At 34.9% G+C, this 23,040-nt stretch overlaps 3 protein-coding genes, 1 long non-coding RNA gene and 1 other non-coding gene across 12 annotated transcripts; 3 read left to right on the forward strand and 2 right to left on the reverse strand.

Annotated features, from left to right (window-relative positions):
• The first annotated feature begins 31 nt into the window (after positions 1 to 31).
• LOC145967938 (alanine aminotransferase 1) lies at positions 32 to 8,615 on the forward strand. 2 transcript variants are annotated; one of them, XM_083093042.1, is made up of 6 exons: positions 32 to 177; positions 2,459 to 3,155; positions 6,329 to 6,661; positions 6,963 to 7,407; positions 7,635 to 7,903; positions 7,997 to 8,615. In XM_083093042.1, exons 2-6 carry the CDS (start codon positions 2,826 to 2,828, stop codon positions 8,273 to 8,275), a joined length of 1,656 nt encoding a protein of 551 aa, XP_082949168.1. In that variant the 5' UTR covers positions 32 to 177; positions 2,459 to 2,825; the 3' UTR covers positions 8,276 to 8,615. The 2 variants fall into 2 exon arrangements, with proteins under 2 accessions (XP_082949168.1, XP_082949167.1); XM_083093041.1 differs by lacking the exon at positions 32 to 177 and adding an exon at positions 1,228 to 1,398.
• A 229-nt stretch (positions 8,616 to 8,844) lies between these two features.
• On the reverse strand, positions 8,845 to 15,251 carry Black (glutamate decarboxylase-like protein black). Of its 6 annotated transcripts, none has more exons than XM_083093046.1 (8): positions 14,384 to 14,415; positions 13,973 to 14,278; positions 13,669 to 13,886; positions 12,752 to 13,248; positions 10,574 to 10,968; positions 9,910 to 10,373; positions 9,330 to 9,667; positions 8,845 to 9,194 (listed from the first exon to the last, which is right to left on the reverse strand). In XM_083093046.1, the coding sequence occupies exons 4-8, from the start codon at positions 13,016 to 13,018 to the stop codon at positions 9,021 to 9,023; spliced, it is 1,638 nt and encodes a 545-aa protein (XP_082949172.1). In that variant the 5' UTR covers positions 13,019 to 13,248; positions 13,669 to 13,886; positions 13,973 to 14,278; positions 14,384 to 14,415; the 3' UTR covers positions 8,845 to 9,020. The 6 variants fall into 6 exon arrangements, with proteins under 6 accessions (XP_082949172.1, XP_082949173.1, XP_082949169.1 ...); XM_083093047.1 differs by lacking the exon at positions 13,669 to 13,886 and having other exon boundaries at positions 13,973 to 14,148; positions 14,239 to 14,278; positions 14,384 to 14,408; XM_083093043.1 differs by lacking the exon at positions 13,669 to 13,886.
• On the forward strand, positions 12,220 to 13,953 carry LOC145967940 (uncharacterized). Its single transcript, XR_014437619.1, has 2 exons — positions 12,220 to 13,384; positions 13,725 to 13,953. It is a non-coding gene; the product is annotated as an uncharacterized LOC145967940 (long non-coding RNA).
• Positions 15,252 to 15,694: 443 nt separating the features above from the next.
• Positions 15,695 to 15,814, reverse strand: LOC145969472 (5S ribosomal RNA). Its single transcript, XR_014438111.1, has one exon. It is a non-coding gene; the product is annotated as a 5S ribosomal RNA (ribosomal RNA).
• Positions 15,815 to 16,480: 666 nt separating this feature from the next.
• Mtrnapol (mitochondrial RNA polymerase) lies at positions 16,481 to 22,956 on the forward strand. Of its 2 annotated transcripts, XM_083092735.1 has the most exons (11): positions 16,481 to 16,767; positions 17,401 to 17,514; positions 17,656 to 17,852; positions 17,998 to 18,194; positions 18,262 to 18,644; positions 18,761 to 19,104; positions 19,489 to 19,758; positions 19,951 to 21,704; positions 22,124 to 22,295; positions 22,382 to 22,485; positions 22,612 to 22,956. In XM_083092735.1, exons 1-11 carry the CDS (start codon positions 16,656 to 16,658, stop codon positions 22,721 to 22,723), a joined length of 3,759 nt encoding a protein of 1,252 aa, XP_082948861.1. In that variant the 5' UTR covers positions 16,481 to 16,655; the 3' UTR covers positions 22,724 to 22,956. The 2 variants fall into 2 exon arrangements, with proteins under 2 accessions (XP_082948861.1, XP_082948862.1); XM_083092736.1 differs by lacking the exons at positions 16,481 to 16,767; positions 17,401 to 17,514 and having other exon boundaries at positions 17,729 to 17,856; positions 22,612 to 22,953.
• Positions 22,957 to 23,040: the final 84 nt, after the last annotated feature.

A 23,040-nucleotide genomic window follows, 5' to 3' on the forward strand; every position in this document is an offset into this window, starting at 1 on the left:
TTGTTGTTGGCAGGGCCAGTAAGAGAGGAAGAGATATACCACCTGCTCACCCACTCGCGCACTTACATAATAACGGCTCTAAAAATATGCATGTGGAATAATAAAGGGAAAATGTGGAATCGCATAAGTCTTATTATACGGATGCAGGACAAAGCGAAAGCTGATCGTGAGCGATAGGTGAGTCTCGCAAAAATCCTCGATTAACGAACTTGCGTCGACTATTTTTAACGATGAATATATCGCATTATATGTTAGATATATCGCTATAAAAGACGCGCAAATAGATCCACGGCCTTCGGAATATATTGTTTTCCGAGTGTTCTGATAGTCGGTCAACCGGGAGTCAATCGTTCGGTCGCGATCAATCGGTGGTCATCAATCGATGGTCAAAGTGTTATTTATTATTTTCGTCATCAGTGACCGATAGTGCGTGCGCGTAGCTTCTCCTGCCTTTCTTTTTTTAAATTTTTTCAACAAAATGGGAGATAAGAGCGCGCGTATGTCCATCGTATAATCTTACATTATTTAAAGTTCACGGTACAAAGACCGCGACCTTCGGTCGACACTTGATAATTCTCGATGTTAATCTCAATTGCGTTGGAATCTGTACGAAATCTGCTCCTCTTAGCTGTATCTTCTAGTTTCTTCTTCTTTCTATATTTTCCTACATTCAAAATAAATATATATTTATCAATTAAAATTATATTTTGTGCTCTCTCTGTTTCTTTTACTTGTTTTGATGATCAATATGATTTTTTTTTAGATAATTGGAGGATGATATCAATTTGCCATTTCAATATTTTTCTGCACGATGCAGATAAAAAATATTGCTTGACGTAAAAAATAGAGATATCGAAGGAAAGAGCAAGATAGAAAAAAAGAAGCAAAAAGTATACAGTTAAGACCAACAGATTTAGACTCTATAAGTTCGTCATATATCTGATGTGCATTTATCCCTTATATAATGTCTCTCACAATCTAATCTAAAATTCATTGATAACCAAAAAGTCGATGATTAAAAGATGGCCTTTAGATCCTGACTTAGATTTTATTTAAAAAAAAGAGACGATCTTTATCTTATTTGTCAAAAAATTAAACATGCACTTAATTAAGAGAATCACGATGAGAAAACAATCGAAAAATCTAAGAGAAGAGAAAGGTCATTATTTATGAGATCCATCTTAGATAGGATTCGAGTGGATTGTATGAATTACTTAAATTCGCTTCGGGCATCACTGATTCGGGACAGAAAAACATACGAGACAAGAAATAAGATGCGCGTGCGCGCGTCTTTGCGACAGATCGTTCGCTCTTTCTCTGCGCTTTCAAGGAGCGATCCAGTGACTTCGCGAAAGGCGTGAAGAAACGGTCTGATTCGCGACACATAATCCAATCACGGTATTATTATCAACTATTTTTAAGCAATTATTATAAGCTATTTTTTTCGTGCGTATTCCTCAAAGAATACATGTATTATTTCAGAATGTTCGCATGTAAAAATGTATATAACATGCACGGGATATTTCGCAACCGTCGATGCTTTAACAGCGTATTTTGAGGATCGAAGAGATGCAGAGTCAAACATCCTAAAAACAAAAATATCAAAGTCGCAAGTGATCAAGATTTGACATCGCTTAGATTCGCGCGCTCAGGCCTGTAACTATACTTATAAAACAGTGCCTAACAATCTCTCATCTTTATTGATTTCCCGTTCATATTGATTTTTACCGCACAGCTGACTTTACTTTGTTGTTTCTTAAGCGTGACTATTGGATTTACATTTTGGAGAATAGATAATATTAACAAGTTTAGTTACTAACGACGAGCAATAAATATTGTACGCGAAACATTTATATCTTTTTAAGTATTTTTAAAATTTAATATTTTTTTTTAATATTTCGCGTGTAACAATTATAACTTATAATAGTCATATATATATTGATTGACGTGAAAATCAATAACGGATGACAGATTGGTACATGTATAATTGTAGTTACGAGCCTGAACGCGCGAATTTCCTACTCAATGTAAGCTTTGACAGCTTATAACTCACAGATTATAATGTGATTTCGATATTTTCATATTAGGATTTTTCTGTGCGTTACTTTACCTCCAGAATACATTATTAAAGTACCGTATGATGGGAGAGACATTTGTATGTAGAGTGTCCTACAATTTTATCATCAATTTAATTTATATTGCCTGTGATATCGAAGAAAATGGAAAAGTAGGAGATATCCCATACAGCACAGAACATTGCAGTAATATTGCGGCAATATTGCCGCAATGTTACAACAATATTAATAATATTGCTACAATATTCTGTGTTGTATAGTATCTTCCTTTACACGCTTTATTATACATTTCATTCGCGCATGGATTTCTACGGTTTTTTTTCCAAGACTAAATATATTTCCCGCTGATAAACGAATAAATTAATCCGCGTCTCTTTTTGCAGGGCCGCGAATCGCTTCCCACGGTGATTCGTATTCGCGCGGGTCATCATCTTCTCCGACGCATCTCGACGACGCGTGTAACGTGACCCAGGTGGCGTGCCGCTTGTATCGAACTCCACACTCCACAGCGTCGCGGAGGCTCGGGAACGTGCGTGTCTCCCCTTCCCCCTTCCCTTTCCGCGCTTCGTATCAGCTGTAATCGTCAGCCCAGCTGACGTGTGATGTGCGCGTAATTTCCCTGCGTCGATTCCCCTGGATCGAGCGATGAGGTAGAAACGAGAAGAGGCGGGAAGAAGCATCGTTTACGAGGAAATCGCCGAGTGCGGCAAAGGAGCGACGAGTCTTGGAAGAGGGAGAATAATCCCAGTCATGTCGCACCCGCGGCTGCGAAGCGCGGTGATCGCCGGCGGCTGGTCGGCCAAGACCATGACGGCGACGATGACGATGAGACAGGGTGCCGGCGGGGCGCTACTCGGTGGAGGGGTAGGGATGACGGATGGCGGGCCGGTGTCCTCCGCGCTGCTCCAGCAGAAGCGGACCATCATTTCGTTTCGCGGCATGGCGGCGAGCGCAGCGGCGGGCCCGTGCGGCAAGGTCCTCACCGAGGACAACGTCTTCGTGAACCTGCGCAAGATGGAGTACGCGGTGCGCGGCCCGCTACTCATCAGGGCGTTGGAGCTCGAGAAAGAGCTACAAAAGGTAAGGTAAGCTGACGACGACTGGGAAACTGAGAGAGCGAGCCCGGGCACGAGCGAGAGCGATATAAAAATGTTGTCGTCCAAGCTGATTTGTTTTTCGAATACTGGAGGAAAGACAAGTGCGTCGCGGAAGAACGCACGATGATACGATAGAATGAATATAAGCTGAATAGATGTGAGAGAGTGGGTGAAGAGTGGTGGAAGAAGGGCGAGAGGATGCGCGCTTGGTGATAGACGCGAGGTTGCCATGGTGAAACGCCAAGTGTCAAAGGTAGAAAGGAGGAGAAAGAGAAGGGAAATAATCGCTAATTGGACCTTTGTCGAGCGAAACCCTTGCGAAATGTTGAATGGAGCTCGATGGTGGACTAGATGTAAATCCAATGAGCAAAAAAAAATATATACATAATATGTGTAATATATATATATATATATATACACACACATATATGTATATATGTGTGTGTATATATTTATCTTACAAAGCCGTATTTTTAATTCCCGTTTGATTTGAGATAAGATAAGGGTATTTTCAAATTTTTGAAAAAACTGGAGTAAAAGCTATTTCTACGTAAAAAGTAAGGAGGATTTATTTATAATTCCACTTGTCAATTTTACTCCTCGAATCTGTAATGTTTTCATCATTTTAATAACTTTTATATTTTCCTCCTTTATTTTTTTCAAACGGATTGAGATAAAATAGTCTCCTTCAGTTACGCACTCAGTTGGATGATTCATTGGATTTTTAAAAATAAAGATAGAATAAAATTGAGATGTATATCTCAATCATTATGTTGCCAAAGAGGGGAACCATTTTTAAAAAATAAAAGTAGAATAAAACGGATGTATATCTCAATTATTATGTTGCCAAAGAGAGGAATCATTTTTTAAATATAAAAAAGTAGAATAAAACGGATGTATATCTCAATTATTATGTTGCCAAAGAGAGAAACCATTAGATGATGATTCGTACGATTATTTGTACAATCACCGACTTGTTATCTAATTGTAAGAGCGGAATGTCTGATAACGTATCGGTGCGTACAAAATATATTGTAATCGTGTAATTGCGGTTATTACGGATTATTACGAAATGTACAGCATTAGAAAAAACATGATGACATTTTTCAATTATTTCACGCTGTTTATTTCTCTTACTCTTTTAATTCGATTGATAAAATACATGTATGAACATATGGGTGAACATATGGCAGTGCTTATCGCGTCATTGCGTCTATCCGTTTTATCAGGATCAGTAGAGTCGCATAGAAATATCGTGTTAAGGTCGTATGTGTTATATCTCGAAGAAAATGAAAGAAATTGTAAATATTTTATATTGCATCTAAAACGCATCATAACACGAGAAAATTTAATACAGCGATCGACAGCGAGTAGATCAAAAATTATTTCGATAAATTTTTACATATACTTTTGCAACATATAATATTGTTACAAAGAGTAAGAAAAATAATGATAAAATTTTCTTGTAAAAGTACTGTAAATATTCAAGATAATTTATGCAAAAATTTGTAACTCACTCAGATTATTTTGTTTGTAAATAATTAAAGTATGCTGAATTTTTAGTGCGTATCTTTTCTATTAAAATATTTTCTAAAATTATATCAAATTATATATAATTATATTTAAATTTAATGTCCAAGAATTTTCCGGAAATTTTAAGAATTCTTTGCCCTCCGAAAAGAATAGATTTAGAATATTACAAAAATCGAAAATGACATCAAATAATGTATTATCGAATTAAGAACGCGTTATTATTCAACTGTTTTATTTATATGTGCATATTTATATCTATGCGGAAAGTATAAATATTAATATTTTCAATTCGATCACATTTTGCAGAGACTGTACAGCCAATAAAGTTGAGTAATAAAATTATCGGAAAGATAAAAAATAATTTTAAAAGATAACGCAGATTGGCATTGTTGGTTTTATCTTTCGTCGTTACAAAAAATGTTTCAAAATAAGCATACTTTTTTGGTAGTCTTTTTCCGGTCTGCTGATTTTGTGACTCCTGACATTTCGAAAAGACATTTTTCATGCGTTTTAAAAGTAGAAATATCAGCTTGCCACTAATGTTAATAGTTTACCGAAAAAACAATAAAGATATAGTATTTTATTCATTGCGCATCGAGGTAACTATGCACTGAAATAATTAACATCTATGAATCGCAGATGCGTCATAATTGAATGCGTATTATCGCGCTTCTCCTCAGTTTCACACATAATTACATAGCAGCCTTGAATGTACATTTTCGCGCTTCTCTCAGTTTCACACATAATTGCATAATATCCATGAATGAGACAATTACATAGTAACGAAATTTAGCCAGTTTACAAGAGTAAATATGTTTCGCCTTTTCATTCACACTTGAAAATTATTTAATTCAGGTAGATTGATCCGAAAATTTAATTTAAAAAATATATATGAAAAGCATATATGAATATAAAATCTTATGTATGTGTGAAAAGAAACAGGATAGAAAATAACAAATATGTTTAAAGAATATTACAGAAATTTTACGAAAACAATAATTAAGATAAAAATAGATAAAATTAAAATAAAAATAGAATAAAATTAAAGGGATATATATAATTATAAAAACATGTTATTTTCTACAATATGAGGGAAAAAATTATATTGTATTAAATTAATATCCAAATTATAAAAAGTATTTAAGGACAAATTTAAAATATTTTTTAATGGAAATGTTGATAACAATTACATTTAATTCAAATATCGTTTAAATAAATTTAATTAAAATCTTTTAAAAGATATTCGCATTTTCGAACAGTACAGAAAATAAAATTCCGGCTTTTTTCAAAAAATTAAAAACAATTTAATACACTCCTTGAATTAGCGATTAAATCGTATTAAATCTCATTTTTTTTAAATTCAATTTTAATCTAATTATGTTTTAATGGAATTTTAATTCGAAATTGTTATCAAAATATAAAATTGCAATTAAATATTTGATATTGTATTTTCTAATCTCTTTAACATGAAATTTGATATGATTTGAATATTGTTAAAATTTAGTGAAAAAGTGATTTACCTGTGCTTGTCATAAAACATTTTGACAATTATTTATATTAATAAAAAAATTATCATATATAAAACTGCAATTAAATATCTAATATCGTGTTTTCTTCTTGCAGGGTGTCAAGAAACCTTTTAATGAGGTGATCAAAGCGAACGTGGGCGACGCTCATGCGATGGGCCAGCAGCCCATCACATTTCTGCGCCAGGTGTTGACTTTGACGGTCTCGCCGAGTCTGTTGGATGATCCGAGCTATCCGGAGGATGCGAAGGAACACGCCCGGACAGTCCTCAACGGTTGTAAGGGCGGTAGCGTGGGCTCGTACTCGGAATCGGCTGGCATCGAGGTGATTCGTAAGCACGTCGCGCACTATATCCAACAACGCGATGGAGGTATTCCTTGCGACTATCGCAACGTCATCCTGTCGAATGGTGCCTCTGACGGTATCAAGGTATGCGGATTTGAAGTTTTGTTTAAATGTAGCTTTTTTCTAATTTTTTCTGGTAAAGAATACATAATAAAAAATATGTGCTATTGGAGACAAATATATGCATCAAAAGTAGAAATAAAAATTATATTATTGAAGCATATGTATATATACAGAGATATTCATATATACATGTGTATATGTTTATGAATTAAAGAATTGAAATTTTTAAACTTTATGTTTTTTTTTGTATAAGTTTAAAGAAAGAAAGAAAACCAATACTGCATCTTATTTTCCTGTCTTTTTATCTGATTTTCCTTTCCAGTCAGTTCTGAAACTGTTCAACGAAACAATCGACAACAAACCATCCGGCGTGCTGGTTCCAATTCCACAATATCCTTTATATTCGGCAACCTTGTCGGAATTTGGTCTCACGCAGATCGGATATTACCTCGACGAAGACAACAAGTGGTCACTAGAAATTAGTGAGTTGGAACGAGCACTGAAGGAATATAAAGGCTCGTGCAATCCGCGAGTGTTGGTAGTGATCAATCCTGGTAACCCAACCGGTCAAGTACTAACTCGCGCTAACATCGAAAATGTCATTCGCTTCGCCCATAAGAATCATCTGTTCCTGTTAGCCGATGAAGTCTACCAGGATAATATATATGATAAAGACAGCGCGTTTCACTCTTTCAAAAAGGTCATGACAGAGATGGGCGAACCGTATTCGAAATTGGAGCTTGCTTCGTTTATGTCAATTTCAAAAGGTGCGTAAAAAAAATGAATAAAGTCATTAAAAATTGTTAACATTAATTAAAATATTGAACTTTAATAATTTAAGAAACACTCCATCTTAAGCTAAACTTGTGCGTTTGTTATTTTTATCATAAAAGTTTGCAACACTGAACAATTTAATCAAAGGACTTTTAAATCTAAATCGGACTTATAAATATTTTTCAGGAAATTTCAAAACTGAATTATATTTCGTTTTCAGGATACATGGGCGAGTGCGGGATTCGTGGTGGTTACGCCGAAATCATCAACATGGATCCGGAAGTGATGAAGGTATTGCTGAAATCGATTTCTGCAATGCTATGTCCGAGCGTGCTCGGCCAAGTCGTGCTGGATGTTGTGGTGAATCCGCCACAGCCGAATGAACCATCGTACGAGAAATTTCAGAAAGAGAAGAAGGAAACGCTGCGGTCTCTAGCGAAGAGATCGCGACTCGTCGTTGATACGATTAACAGTATTCCAGGATATAAGGTCATTTGATTTTTCTGCAAAGTAACTGATAGAAAAGCTGCTCTTAATCGCTCTTAAAAGTGTACATTCTAACAATATTTTTTCCTTTTTTAGGCGAATCCAGCGATGGGCGCAATGTATGTGTTTCCGCGCGTAGATCTGCCGCCAAAGGCGATCGAGGCGGCGCGAGCGAAAGGTCAGGAGCCAGACGTCTTCTACGCGTTCAAGCTACTAGAGAGCACCGGAATCTGCGTGATTCCGGGTTCAGGTTTTGGTCAAAAACCTGGCACGTATCACTTCCGGACTACAATACTGCCTCAAGAAGAAAAGATAAAAACGATGCTCGAAGCGCTGAAGCAATTTCACATCAAGTTCCTCAAGGAGTATAGCTAAATTCTCCTATAAGCTTTCGGCGGAGAGAATTGCGAATATGGAAGGAAGAATTACCGAGGAACAATTATCTAGAGGATCGTGCATATCTATAATAAAAACTAATTTACGGTCCAAACGTCGCAAATGTAAAATATTTTTGTTACGGTTAATGACTCACTATTAAAAGTTATTACACACAGAGTTATTGAATTGTATAGTATATGATGAAAATCAAAATTTGTTGAATGTAAATCATACTATGAGAACTTAAAAATATTTGTGTAAATATGTCGTAATTATTGTCATGAGACATAATATGATACATATTATGTAATAAAAAAGAAAAAAAAATTGAATGTTATATATGTTGCAATCAGGTTTCTATATTCTGCTCCCTCCCATTCTTACGTGATTTGTTTCAACTTAATTGTTTTCTTGTTTGATTTGACTTCTTTATGAAAGAGATGATGCTATATGTGTCTTTTGTCGCTTTTTTGTTTAATCACTCTAAACTTTCTGATTGCGAATACATTTTCAATTTATGCATGTGTGTAGAATATGAATAGAGATTAACAAAAAAAAAAGAAATGTTACTAAAAAAAATATAACCTGATAAATTGAATAAGAAAAAGAAATATTTTTACTAATTGTTTTTTTTTTAAATTAACGATTTACCACAAATGCAACTATTTTTTACACTAGTAAAATACACAAAATACATACACTTTATCGATATTTACAATATCTGCAATTTAAATCGGTTAAATTAAAGATCTACAGCGAGTCTTTCGATCTCTTCGACGAAGAACTTCATGTCAGCCTCTGTCAATCCCGAATTCTGCAATACTAGTCTGAAGAAATTCAGCATATCTCTCAGCGGCTGATACGTTATCAGCATTGTTCCCGCTCGCATCATACGCTCCTTGATCATCGGCGCAATCTGCACGCGATTCGGAATAAAATGGAAAATAAAAAAGTAAGAAATATATATAAATTTTCGAATAAAAATAAACACGAAATGGAATAATAATAATAATAATAATAATATTGAAAATAATAAATACTTCACACACACCTTGTGCAGCGCCTGATCGAGTTCACGGCCAGTCAAGTGTCTCTTCGATAATGGAATGTAACGGAAGCAGACGTTGGTGCACTCCGGTTCGGCGAGTAATCGCCAGCCGTCGCGCGTCCTGATGAGATCGGCAAAATAACGCGACAGCGCAAACACGCGGTCGACGTGGGCCTCGAGACCGCGCGTACCCTTTGCCTTCCACATGTACCAGAACTTGACGACGTCAGCGCGACGACCGCACTGCACATGCCGATCGCCGTAATCGAACGTCGCGTCATAGAACTTGTCGTTCTGAAAGAGGTAGCTCGCGCCACAGCCATGCGCCTCTTGTAATAAACCTAGAAACAGAGTTCGATAATATAAATTATTGTCTTATTTTTAAATAAAAAAAAGATATTATTTTGTGACATGCATTAAAAGTACATCTTTCTTTAATTATAATTAATAAATATTTATATTAGAATTAAATAGTATATATATTTTAATAAAATAAAAGTACTATTTTTATTTAATAAATTAATTATTTTTATTAAATGAAAAGGAAATAAAATTTTAAAAAATGTAAAAGTTGAGGAGAGACCTTCATGACGGAGCAACAAAGTGGAACATTGTTGCGGCGCGGCGAGTAGTTTGTGGGGATTCCAGGTGATAGAGTCGGCGAGCTGGATGCCGTCCAGGAGGCCGCGATACGTTCTGGAGACGAGGGCACCGCCGCCCCACGCAGCATCCACGTGAAACCATAGTCCGTGCTTTCTGCAAACCTCGGCGATCTTCTTGAGAGGATCGAAGGCGCCCAACACAGTGGTGCCCGCGGTAGCGGATACCATAAGTGGCACGGCACCCTCGTTGATGGCTCGGACAATCTGAGCTTCCAGGTCGGTGACTACCATCTTGCCACGCGAATCGACTTTGATCAGATAAACATTGTCGTAACCGATACCTAGGAAGGCGGCGAGCTTCTTCACGGAATAGTGTGCATCCTCTGATGTAAACAACACTAGTCGCGGCATCTGCGATAATCCGGATTGCTTCAGGTTTGGGTATCTAGAATTAATGAAAATTATAGTAAGATAATAATAATAAAATCCGAAATAAAGAAAAATAATAAATTGATAAAACAACTAAATTACTTAAAAAATAATAAATTAAAAAAGAATTTGACAAAATAAAATAAACGGCAGATTCCCTAATAATTTATCTTAGGAAATAATTGAGAAGAGAGAAAGAGAGAAATGAAATATCACCTATGATGACGCGCTAGATTGATGGCATATCCGTTCGCCATGGAACCTCCAGGACAAAAGAGTCCCTCGCCACCCTGCCAGCCGATGATGGCGCGCATCTCTCGCAGCACGTCCTCCTCCATCAAGGAGAACACCGGAGACACCTCGTAGGTGTAGACGGACGGATTGAGCGCATCGGTGAGCCATTGACCTAGCAATCCGTATGGATCCAGGCTGGAGAACAGTTGGTTCACAAAGTGCGGATGACCCGTTTTCACGCTGTATTTGATGATATCGCGCGTTAACGTTAACAGCTCCTCGTGGCTAACTCCCTCGGTCGGCAGAGAAAGATCGACCACAGATCGCAAATTGTTAGGATCAACCCACTCGACCACGCGCTCCTCCCCGGAAGTAGACTGCAAGGTGCAGACACATGGACGAAAATTAAAAAACAAAACAAGTGCTTGTTTATATAAATAATAATATATTTTAAACTGTTAAATAATTTATTTTTCAAAACAAAAATCCTAAAGAAGAAATTCTCTAATACTAACAACTCTTTCAACAATCTAAAAGTTGCTAAAATTATGAAAATAAAAATCTAATAATTTTTCAATTTTCAAAAAAATTGATTTTCTGTTTCAAATATATAATTTTGATTTTTGTGAATTAAAACTCTTTGATTATAAAGAATTACAGTCTCTCTTTCTAATAATAATTTTAATTTGTTTAAAAAATCAATTTCCCGTTTCAAATAACTTTGATTTTAAATAATTAAAACTTGCCCTAATGTGTGCTTTCTCTTCTTCCCTCTTTTTTAATTTTTAAAAAGTCTAAAAATTACATAAAAAGTAAAAAATCGTGGCAAAAGATTTTACGTTCTCTATTGAGAGACTAGAAAACATCGAATTCTCGTTGAGCGAAAATTCCGGTTTTTTCTTCTTATATCAAGACTGATCGAGTATATAATGCACTTTGCGTTTAATTTCCGCATAATAGCGCATGATAATGAGATCAATAGATCGCTTTAACTGTCGCTTTGTCATTCGCAATTACTACCAGTAATTACTACTAGTAATTATTACTACTATCGCTATTACACATCGCTAGGAGCGATGTAAATTCCATCACGTTCCACCGCAATTCCTAACAAATAAACTATATTACATCAGCATTGCATAAAAATGCAATCATTACGCTATCATCATATATCAAACGCATATCTTCGATATTCATCGTTCGTGATCATTAGAGGATCGTGCTCGTTAAAGATTTGTGCTATTAAGGGTTTAGCTATTTGCCTAACGATATGCACGGGTACAAATTTGTGGCAGAAGTACCGGGTAATCTATTTTATCAATGACTCACTCTTCTTTTGCGAAATCAATGTGATTTCATGGTATCGCCATAATAATGATAATAGCGAGAGATAGGGTAAATCCGCAGCTTTCGCAAATATCGACATATGCAAGTGGAACAGGATGAAATAATGCCTTATCATTGTTGGCTGTAGTGGCAACATATAATAAGTAGAATGACTAATGAATCACAAAAACTAGCAAATGTTGAAAGTGAATAAAAAAAAATAATTGATAGAAAAACAGCGAAAGAGCGGTTACACAAAAGAACGATTGCAAATAGTAAATAAATAATTAAGCGGTAAACGTTTGAATTCCGTCCCGGTTGGAACAGAAAGAATGTTTCATGTCACAAACGGCGGAATCAATAAAGAAGGTGCAATCAATAAAAAAGATCTGTATCTGTATGTGTACAGTGCGCTGAAATATATAGAGCAGGTAGTTGTAATAATGTAGAGTAGAAATTATACTACAAGAAACCACATAAAATTATAGACTACGAGAGATAGAGACAGAGAGAGAGAGAGACAGAGAAACAGAGAGAATGTCTCTAGGTATTGCATACGCAGGTGGGTAAAATAATATAGAAATAATTATCGAGTGTCCAAGTTGCATTTACCAGTTGTATAATCCACGCTATCGTTATTTCACAATTGTTCCGAGTATTCTCTTCCGCGATTACACGCGTATCGCGCAATTATTGTCTAATTAAAACAATAATTTGTCCGTGTCCTTGCGCGTTTGTTAATTTCTAATTCTTGCTCGCGCAAGATCAAGACACAATCTTGTACAAGAATTAATTTACCGTTCGGACAAACGAATAAATAAATACTAAATTCACCTGAAACACCGCTCGTTGCAACACCAGCTCGAAAAAGTCTCTGAAGAGCTTCTCGTGAATGCTCCGACACGGTATGCTGCGGAAATCCCCCTTTTCGGCTTCCTTTCGTTCTTCTACCGATGCGGTGAAATTCGAAAGAATCAGATTCGTGGACGAATCATCCTTCCTGGACATCTTAGGCTGAGATCCCACAGAAGGATTCGCCCTTTCGGGCTTGATCCGCGCCAACGCGAAGTCTTTGGCGGAGGTGTCCTCGTTGGCGGGCATGGCACGGCTGGGCTCGGACGGGTCGCGGTCTGGGCGTCTGGGTTGCGACAACGACGGCGGTTTCCTTTATACGTTTTATAACGCCGGCCGCGGCAAGGACGTCTCCCTCCAGTGCACCGGCTTTTTCGCGAAGCGTTTCCGTTCGAGTTTCCTAGCCGTCCTAGCTCACTCGTCGCGTCTGCTCTCCCGCGAACAGACACATCTCCATTCAGATCTGTAGAATCGAGGACCTAGAGGAGAATACCGCCATAAATTATCCACGACGAACATTGTCGGAGCGATTCGCGATCCAAGGCTGTCGACGATGCGTAGAAGCATCGAATTGCAATCTATCAGGAAAATTCATTTTCTCTTATTTAAAATCAAGTGAGTTTCAAAATTTTTTTCATGTTTCTTTCAAGATTGTACGGTGGTTGAGCTCGTAAATTTGTATCTCTAATCGACATGTCGTTGTAAAATAAAAATTATAATAATAATAAATTTTGATAATTAATCTTGATTGGCAGAATTAATGCCGATATTTATTTACTATATCATAACTATCAATAGCAGATTGTGCAATGCAGCAATTTTTTTCTCTTTCTCTTTTTTTCTTTGGGATTATGGATTTTTTCTTATTCGAGGAAAATTACAAGAAACTATCAAATTACCACTTAAACACTCCTCTATATTGCAAATAATATTGCATTAGTATTTTTTTTAACAGTGAAATCCGTTCACGCAAGGTCCCGTGCGTGCAAGGACGTATCAAGAATACGTGAATTGTTGAGTAAAAATAAAAGTAGGCTTAAAGAATTAAAAAAAAAAAAAATCGCGGTTAGACATGCGTATATTAACAAATGTAGTCAATTTATATCCAGCAAATAGCCTATAAAGTGCAAATATATTGTGAAATGTAATCCATCAAAATATGAAATAAATCATAAATACAGATAGAGAGATATATAATCTTACCAAAAATTTGTTACGGTAACGTGGTGATCGTTATCTCGACGAACATATTGGGAATGTTTATTAACAAAATTGTACCTTTTTGTGCCTGATGTTTTTCTTACTTTAGTAAATTATATTTGATTTCTCCATTTTGCATAATTGAAGAAGATCCATTTGAGAATCAAAACGCTTGTATTCTTTTGTCACACAGAAAAATACAACATATACAATTTTACACCAGAAGCCATTTATATTATGCAAATACTTAGGTCACAAGCATCGCTTACTCTTCCAGCCCACTTTTATTTTCAACTGTATTATTGGAGTCTTGAATTGATTTGAATTATTAGTAAAAATTCATATAAGAATTCAATTCAACTCAAGTATTATCATATTTTTTATCAGTAGTTTATATACAATTCAATTGTAAACCTTTTTATGCTCTATATTCTTTTCTTTTTATTCTTTTCTCACTTTTTTTAAAAATGTAAACTCTTCGATTCTATTTAAAATGCAACAATGAGTGGATTACTTTCTTGCCCCTTCCCTCTATTTTTCTTTCTTTACTTTTATCACTTTTTCCTTTGCACATAATCTGTATGATTTAATGTATTATATTGAATAATATACAAGTATATTTAATGTATTATTGAATAAAATACAATTATAATTATAATTATTTAATTGAACGTAATTAATGATAATTATTTTTAATTATTTGAAACTTGATCATTTAAAAATAATGCAATTTAATTATTTAATTGCTAGATGAAGATAGAAATCGCGATTAAGGATTCGGCATACAAAGGAAAAATTTGCATAAAAAAAAGATAAGGAGGAAAAAGATGTGTAATGTAAAAGTAATTAAATGGAAAATACCACCAGCCACCGAGATTCCTCCGAGATCATTGTTTCGGGGAAAAAAGTCTACTTTCTGTTAGAATGATCGATGATTCATCGTGATTCCGACGTCACTTTCCTCTTGACTTGTAATGTATTATATACGAAATGCCAAAGGATTGTTTCTCTTTATAGTTTTACAGGATGTGTGGCCTTATTTGTTTCGAAATGGTCTTTCGCAAAATCACATTTTGTGGTTTTGGATACATATAACCTCGAAATCCAATCTAATGTTGACATTTTTCCTATGATTCAATATAACTCAAATTTCATGACAATCTTAATATTAATTTAAGAAATTTTCAGTTTTTGCAACTTTTTGTTTCTTTGCAATTCCAATAAAATAATATTACGCTGAAAGTAAAAGATTAAAAGTGAGTATTGAATCAAAACGGAATAAGGTAAACAAATATTGAGTCGATAAAATCAATTCGAGGAGTAAAACAGGAAACAGATGTATCTAAAGTCAGTAAGTTGTCAAATGATGTACCTGGTGTCGATAAGTTCATTTATAAATAAATATCATGAGCATTTGAACTGACCAAGTGGAAAAAAGGAGAAAACTTGGCACGATTGATCAAACATACTTCTAGCATATTTATAATTCGAATACTATCGAACACAACAATAGGAACAAGATAGATTGATACTTATTTTTTTCTCTCTTTTTCTCCCCTATTAAATGCGAAAAGTGAAAATAATAAATAATTGTGACGTAAGATGTATTTTTAAAACATATATGTGACAAAAATTTATATTTAGAGTGAAAAAATATCTTAAACTAAATGAATAAAAAAATTATATTAATACTGATGATATTTAAATTAACAAAAAAAAAGATGTTGCCAACGGTACATGGTGTTCCCAAGCGGTCACCCATCCAAGTACTGACCATGCCCAACGTTGCTTAACTTCAGTGATCGGACGAGAACTGGTGTTTTTCAACGTGGTATGACTGTTGGCAATAGAATATCTTTCACTTGCTGTAGAAATACATAAGTTGAGAATTTTTAGATGCCCAATTGCAAATAAAATAACTATCAAAATAACTAAAATAATTAGATAAGTTAAACATTTTAATTAGAATAAGAAATATATAATAATATTAATAAAATTTAAGTTAGTACAAATTTTAAGTTCTCCAACTTCGCAAAAATTTAAAATTTTTTTGCAGTATCCAAACTTTGTATACAGATATTAATTTTAATAACACAAATACATATTAATAGAGTAACATATTTGCAGAAAGTTCTATCAAGTCCGCCAAACGATCACAACATCATTCAAATTATACTTCCGTCTTACATCACTCCGCGAAAAATCGAATTTGGAAATAGGAACCAATAGGAACCATCGGAATAGAGGGAGTGCCTCGTTTGAGCACAGCCAATTATATCGACCTGTGCCTAGGGTAACCAGCAACGATTGACCAATCAGAGAGTCCTATTTTGAATTGGCCAATTGGGCGACGTGGTCAATCGGGTGTCATCCGAAATAGGCTGCGTTCGGAAACATCACCCGAGTGCCCCCGGGTATCATTTTATCCTTGTTGTTCACCGAATGTTAAACAAGGATAAAATGATACCCGGGGTGATGTTTCCGAACGCAGCCATAGATGTGAGTGCACCTAAGTTCAGTCTGAACTTCAGTCGCGAATATGGCGGTATGGCGTTCACGTTTGGGTTAGATTGTTATTCGATATCGGAAGCGTGTGCTAGTGATTGCACAACTGAACATATATCATTGATATTATTTTCTGTTCTTGATCGATAATCCGTAAAAAACAATTGAAAGTCGCGTCAAAATGTACAATTTAATGAGGACTTCGATGCAGAATGCTCGCATGGTGTCGACCGCGCAGTGCTCGATACGAGTCTGCTCTTTTTGCAACTTTCATCACCTCAAATCTCACAAGCGTACGTAGCACGTGTGATTGTGCGTTTTTTAATAGAACGCGATTACGAATAAAATATTCGTCTCTTTTTTTTATAGAATTTTCTTTATTTTTTATCTTATATATTAAAGCTTTTGTCTTTTCTATTACAACTTTCTTGATTCAGTTGACAAGCAAAGTGGAATTGCAATACAATGAAAAAAGATGTGTTACTTTTAATTTATTATTTGAAATTAGTATAAAAGAGCACTGTCATAAATTAACAGAAACTTTTGTCGATTTTTCACTGAAAATTATTTGCTTCTATTGCGTATGCATCCAGCATCTTCCTGAAAAAATATAGCGCTTCATTAAAATTATGGAAAAATTTTTCTTCATTATATTAGAGAAAATTTTTGCAATTCTAATCTGATTTGATAGCTTAGATGCTGAAAACAACTTGTTCTTATTCATTTTTCTTAATAAAAAGTAACATTTCTTTCTTAATGAATGAAGGAGTATTGTATAAATGGTCTAACTAAGAACTAAGATACATTAAATTTTCTAGATAAATTTGTTAGCGACAAGAAATAATATAAGAATTGAATAAATAAAGAGTATACTTTGCGCTTTAATTGCTTTTTATTACTATTTATTTTAAATTTTTTACTTTTAGTAACAAAATATACATTGCTTCGCCATTATGCAACAACTGATGCAGTAGAACTGCATTCTCCTTGGAAGAAGAAGACTAAACGTCGCTCTAAGAAATATACAGAGTTACTGGAAGGTATATTAATATATTAAATAATCTGTATATAATTATATACAGAATGAAAAATAAATGTACAACAGATAATAGATATATATTTTAAAAAAATAAGCAATTATAATGAATAATAAATAAGTAATTTATATTTTATCATATTAGTAACAGATCAAACAACCAACAGTAAAAAAGCAGCAGTGCGCAAGTTAAACTCTGCTCATGTGTCCATGTTAGTTGGTCAGCCCAATGTAACATTGGACAAACTGCACAAGATTCCTGATTTTTATTTCGATAAGAAAACAACCTCGACACAAGCAAAAAATACCAAAGCTGACCCTAAAAAAGATTTGGTTTACGCTGTAAGTAAGTTAAATTTTATTTATCATCTCTTCTTTAAGACAAAAGATGAGAGAGAAAAAAAGAGAGAAATATGATTTCAAGTACAAATTATATTTAAGTTCTATTTTCTTATACACGCAAGTATCGAATGGATGTCAATTTCAGGAAGACAAGACAGACAATGTACATTGTAACATACTTAAGGAATCTGATGAGTATTTAAAAGACAAATCTACTGTTGTGGAGGATCTAAAAGAGTATGCCATGAGTGATAATACTATGTTAATTAAGGATTCCACTTTCTTGGATACATTGCAGATTGATAAAAATGAAGATAAAGATAAGAGCCAAGACTATGTGCTGTAAGTACGAGTATAATTGGGATATTTAAAAGTTTTCATTTTCTTTATATACAATTTATTTTTTCAGTACACAGATATTCAAGTATGATGAGGTTTCAAATCCTTCTGCGATTACTGTTCCAAAGAAAAAAGATCACTCTGAAGATTCTCTCTCTACTCGAAACTTGATATCTCATTTACGAGCGCACATGGATGTTTATATACAGATCCAAATGCCCAACAGAGCCTTCAAGATGTTGATGTTGAACAAAGATAAACTCAAGCATAGTAAAATTTCCGCCGTCGCGTTGTATAATCTACTCGTGGAAACTTACGTCTCTAACGGGCGTTTAGAAAAAGCTCTCGAAATTTATAGATTAATGAAGATAAATTCTGTCGAACCCAATTCGCGGACGTACGCTTTCTTGTTCGGGATAATCGGAAGAATGAAAAATGACGAGAAACGAACAGGTAAGTGGATTAATGACTTTTGAAGATAATGATATCTAAACTACAAAATCTGTACTTAAAATATAATTTTCAAAAATAATTTTTTTTAATTTACAATTTCACATAATTCCTTCCAGAGTGCGCGACAGAACTGACGGCGGATATGAGTCGGAGAAAGATCTCTTTTGATGATTTAATGAACACGCGGATGAACACGACGCAACGCAATGCCGTTCTTTATTGTATCGAGTTTTTAGATCCGCAATATCGCGTACGATATAGAAAAATTGACAGCTCATACAACTGCAAATTATTACATAATCTAGTAATGGATAGCTATCAGAGTCCAGCCAAGGGTGTAACAGACATGAATGAACTTCGGAACATGGTGCGTATACAAAGCGATATGGAAAAGCAATGCGAGTTGGAAGTGAAGAGTATCGCGCCATTCACCGGAGAGTCCGACGTTAGAAAACAAGCTGTGAGTTGACTCTATTAAAAATCTCTATTAATATCTTAATTATAATTTTAATTTAGTTTTGCAAAATATTAATTTTTATTAATCTATATATTATTTATTTTAGAAGTTTTAATTTTTCTTAAGATTATTCATGTAATTAATTTTTTAAAACAATGTTATATCTTTATTAGTTACTATTATTTAATTTATTCTCAATATTCTTAAATTAATTGTTTGTATTTAATACTCGCTTCTTTTAATTTTATAATTAATAAATGATTTTATATGCTTTTATGCATAAGATTAATTATTTGGAGAGAAATTGTGATAAAAATCATATACATTTAAATAATTTTTTATAAAAATATGAAAATAATTAGTTAATTGTGATGTATTTTTATTTAGATCGAACGAATTGCTGAATGGGAAAAATCTTGGAAATCAGTCGTGACGCATGCTTTTGAGAGAAACTTGGCTTATCAGAAACAAAAAGAGCTGATGTGGAAACCCGATTTGAAAGCATTGCATCCGTTTTTGCAAGTACTACCCAAGGAAGAGTACATTAATGCGATTCTACGCGAAATTAACCAATTGACCAGATTCTCCGACGCGTACAGCACTTCTGCGACGAACTTATATATAGCACTAGGAAAACATATTTACAAAAAATATCAGGTATATAGCACATATCAAAATTGTTTGTTTTGTCTTATCTTTTTTGTTATTTATAGTTGTTGCACATTTTCTATATGTATTTTTTTATTTCTTTATATTCTAATATATTATATCTTAATTGTGTGCAAAAAAAGAATATTCTTAAATATTGTATTGTTTAGTCAAGCTTATCTAATAAACTTTATGTTTTAGTTTCACCGAAAGATGAAAGCCGGTGTCATAGAAAACTGTATTCAAATTTACGAAAAATATTTGCAATGGTACATGCAGAAAAAGTCCGTTGACAAGAGTAACGGACGTGCTAAATGGCAGCAACTTGCTCAGGAAGCTAAACACTCCGGTATTTGCTCCGAAATGATTGTGCCAGAATGGCCTCGTAACGTTCTGCTGAACATTGGCGAATTTCTATACAAAATCATCCTGAACGACGTGAAAATTTCTCATGTACCCAAACCTGACGTGTCCGAGCGGCAAATACCTGCATTCTATGCACTCTTCAGAAAACAAACTAATAATTTCTTAACAGAGGAGATCAAACCGCATCCTTATTTATACAGATTGTACAAAGATTCGCATCCAGAAACGTTGACCTTTGAAACAGTTCTTTTGCCGACGTGCTCGCCACCGCGTCCTTGGATTGATATAGATACCGGTGGCTATCTATTTTCCAAAACAAGCTTCATCCGCGATCCGTATATGACACCGACACTCTTGTTAAGAAATACACCGATGCAACAATTATATCCTGTGTTCGATTGTTTGAATCAACTCGGTTCTATTCCATGGAGAATCAACGTGCCCATGTTGGATATTCTGATTAAGATTTTCCGAGAAGGAGGTTCGGAAGAACTGGACGTACCTCAATCACCCTCGTCGCTACCGTCTTTGTCCGAATCAATCGCGTCAAGTGACATGGATAGAAGTAAGATAATGAAATTGGCGTTTCAACTCAGGCGCAAGAAGAATGAAATGTACGCGCTTTGGTGCGATTCTCTCTATAAGTTATCCCTCGCTAATCATTTTAGAGATAAGGTATTCTGGTTGCCGCACAATCTAGATTTTAGAGGCAGAGCTTATCCGGTGCCACCTCATCTGACCCATCTCGCCTCAGACTTGAGTCGCTCGATTCTCATGTTCGCTCAGGGAAAACCTCTAGGTCCAAAGGGTCTGGACTGGTTGAAAATTCATACGATAAATTTGACCGGTATGAAAAAGAAGGAATCGATAGACCAACGGTTAAAATTCGCAAACGAGATATTGGACTTGATCGTAGATAGCGCGAGAAATCCCTTGACGGGAGAAATGTGGTGGGCTAAGTCCGACGAACCGTGGCAGACTCTGGCGGCATGCAAAGAAATAGACAATGCCCTGCAGTCCCCGGACGTGGAAAAGTACATCTGCAGATTACCGATTCATCAAGACGGCAGTTGCAACGGGTTGCAACATTACGCCGCTCTCGGGAGAGATCAGATCGGAGCGGAAAGCGTAAATTTATATCCGTCAAATACGCCGCAGGATGTATATAGCGTCGTCGCTAATATGGTTGATGAATACAGGAAGATTGACGCGGAAGCCGGCGATAAAGTAGCCAAAGCCTTGGAAGGATTCGTCACGAGAAAAGTCATCAAGCAGACAGTGATGACCACGGTGTACGGTGTTACAAAGTTTGGCGGTAGACTTCAGATTGCCCGGCAATTGAGCGACTTGAAAGAGTTCAATCAGGATTACACTTGGAGCGGCAGTCTATACCTGGTCGAAAAAACGTTCCAATCCCTTCGAACTATGTTTACGGGTGCGAAAGAGATTCAGGATTGGTTTACGAATTGCGCCCGCATCATCTCAACTAGATGTAATCAGTATGTGCAATGGGTGACGCCGTTAGGTCTTCCGGTCTTGCAACCGTATTTCAAGCGTGCCAAATCGGCTAATGAGAATAAACTTGTTAGGTGAGTCCTCGTTAATCTTTGTTTATGGATAGAGTTGAAAAAATAAGAGACAAATTTTTATTTCATAAGTTTACATTACTGGTAACATCAGTGCGCAAATAATTTAATTAATGCATAATAGCAGTGTTACTTGTTTTTCCTCTTAATTTTGATATTACATTATAACTTATCAACTGTAATGTGATCTTATCTCTTTACTTACACTAAAAGAATAAAAAGCTTTGATTAAAAGTTATGAAATTACTTGTATAATAATTTTATGAAAAATGTCAGTTTACAAGATAAAAATTTCACGTAATAATTCCTTAAAATTATACTATTTAATCGCAAGAACTTTCTTTGAAGTTATTTCTCGTGTACTTATTCTCGTTCGCTTTCATCAAATTTACATACATAATACAAATATACGCCATTTGCAGGAAGCCGGATACTCTGAAGCAAAAGAACGCCTTTCCGCCGAATTTCATCCATTCTTTGGATTCTAGTCATATGATGCTGACGAGCTTGTATTGCGAACAAGCGGGGATTACGTTTATGTCGGTACATGATTGTTTCTGGACGCATGCATGCACCGTAGATATTATGAACAGAGTAAGCAACATTACGGAAGCATACAGGTTTTATTATGATTTTGTTTTTAAATAATGCATTAATATATAACATTACATTTTCTTTAGATATGTCGAGAGCAATTCATTGCGCTTCACCGTGAGCCTATTCTTGAAGATTTGTCTCAGTTCCTTTCTAACCGATACGGAAAGTACTTTACAAGCAGCCAGAGGTAAGTTGCGAGTTACAAGAAAAATTTAAAGATTAAAAATCAAGTTACACATGTAAAAATTGTAAAAAACAGAGAAAATGAAATACTGAATAATGTCATTAACATATTCTTTAATTAAAATTTTAGGCTTCTAAAACAAAGAGACAATGATTTTTCAGTGGAGATTTTTAAGAAGCTACCAAAAAAGGGTAATTTTGAAATTAAGAAAGTCCAATCATCTCAATACTTCTTCAGTTGAAATTTAAATGTAGTTATACATTATATCGTTATGAATAAAACTGTAAAATAAAAATAAAAATCCTGAAATAACGTTTCTAAATATCTTTTATAATATATATGCAAAAATATGCGTCGAGAGGAAAAGTCGTTAAACTTGACTAATTTTGTCTAGTTCATCTTTTTGAATCATCTAGTTGAAGTATTTAAATATCTGACTTAAATACTGAAATATTTCAAGTAACGACATGATAATCAACTAAATGCATTTAATCAAGTGAACGACATTTTCTCAGAATGTAATAAATGTAATAATTATATTATGCGAATAAATATAAA

This window comes from Camponotus vicinus, unplaced genomic scaffold (genome assembly GCF_025532165.1).
Source record: "Camponotus vicinus isolate PSW18456_S1 unplaced genomic scaffold, iyCamVici1.0 SCAF_3, whole genome shotgun sequence".
NCBI classification, from domain to species: Eukaryota; Metazoa; Arthropoda; class Insecta; order Hymenoptera; family Formicidae; genus Camponotus; species Camponotus vicinus.

Bases quoted from the DNA above. Each gene is read 5' to 3' on its own strand.
- Black (XM_083093049.1), bottom strand. From the start codon at position 13,018: ATGCCCGCCAACGAGGACACCTCCGCCAAAGACTTCGCGTTGGCGCGG. The intron at 10,969-12,751 runs GTGAATTTAGTA...TGCACCTTGCAG, and splicing joins TGCAACGAGCGGTGTTTCAG to TCTACTTCCGGGGAGGAGCG. The intron at 10,374-10,573 runs GTGATATTTCAT...CATTAATTCTAG, and splicing joins AATCTAGCGCGTCATCATAG to ATACCCAAACCTGAAGCAAT.
- LOC145967938 (XM_083093042.1), top strand. From the start codon at position 2,826: ATGTCGCACCCGCGGCTGCGAAGCGCGGTGATCGCCGGCGGCTGGTCG. The intron at 6,662-6,962 runs GTATGCGGATTT...TTTCCTTTCCAG, and splicing joins GTGCCTCTGACGGTATCAAG to TCAGTTCTGAAACTGTTCAA. The intron at 7,408-7,634 runs GTGCGTAAAAAA...TTTCGTTTTCAG, and splicing joins GTTTATGTCAATTTCAAAAG to GATACATGGGCGAGTGCGGG.
- Mtrnapol (XM_083092735.1), top strand. From the start codon at position 16,656: ATGTACAATTTAATGAGGACTTCGATGCAGAATGCTCGCATGGTGTCG. The intron at 18,645-18,760 runs GTAAGTGGATTA...AATTCCTTCCAG, and splicing joins AAATGACGAGAAACGAACAG to AGTGCGCGACAGAACTGACG. The intron at 21,705-22,123 runs GTGAGTCCTCGT...CGCCATTTGCAG, and splicing joins AATGAGAATAAACTTGTTAG to GAAGCCGGATACTCTGAAGC.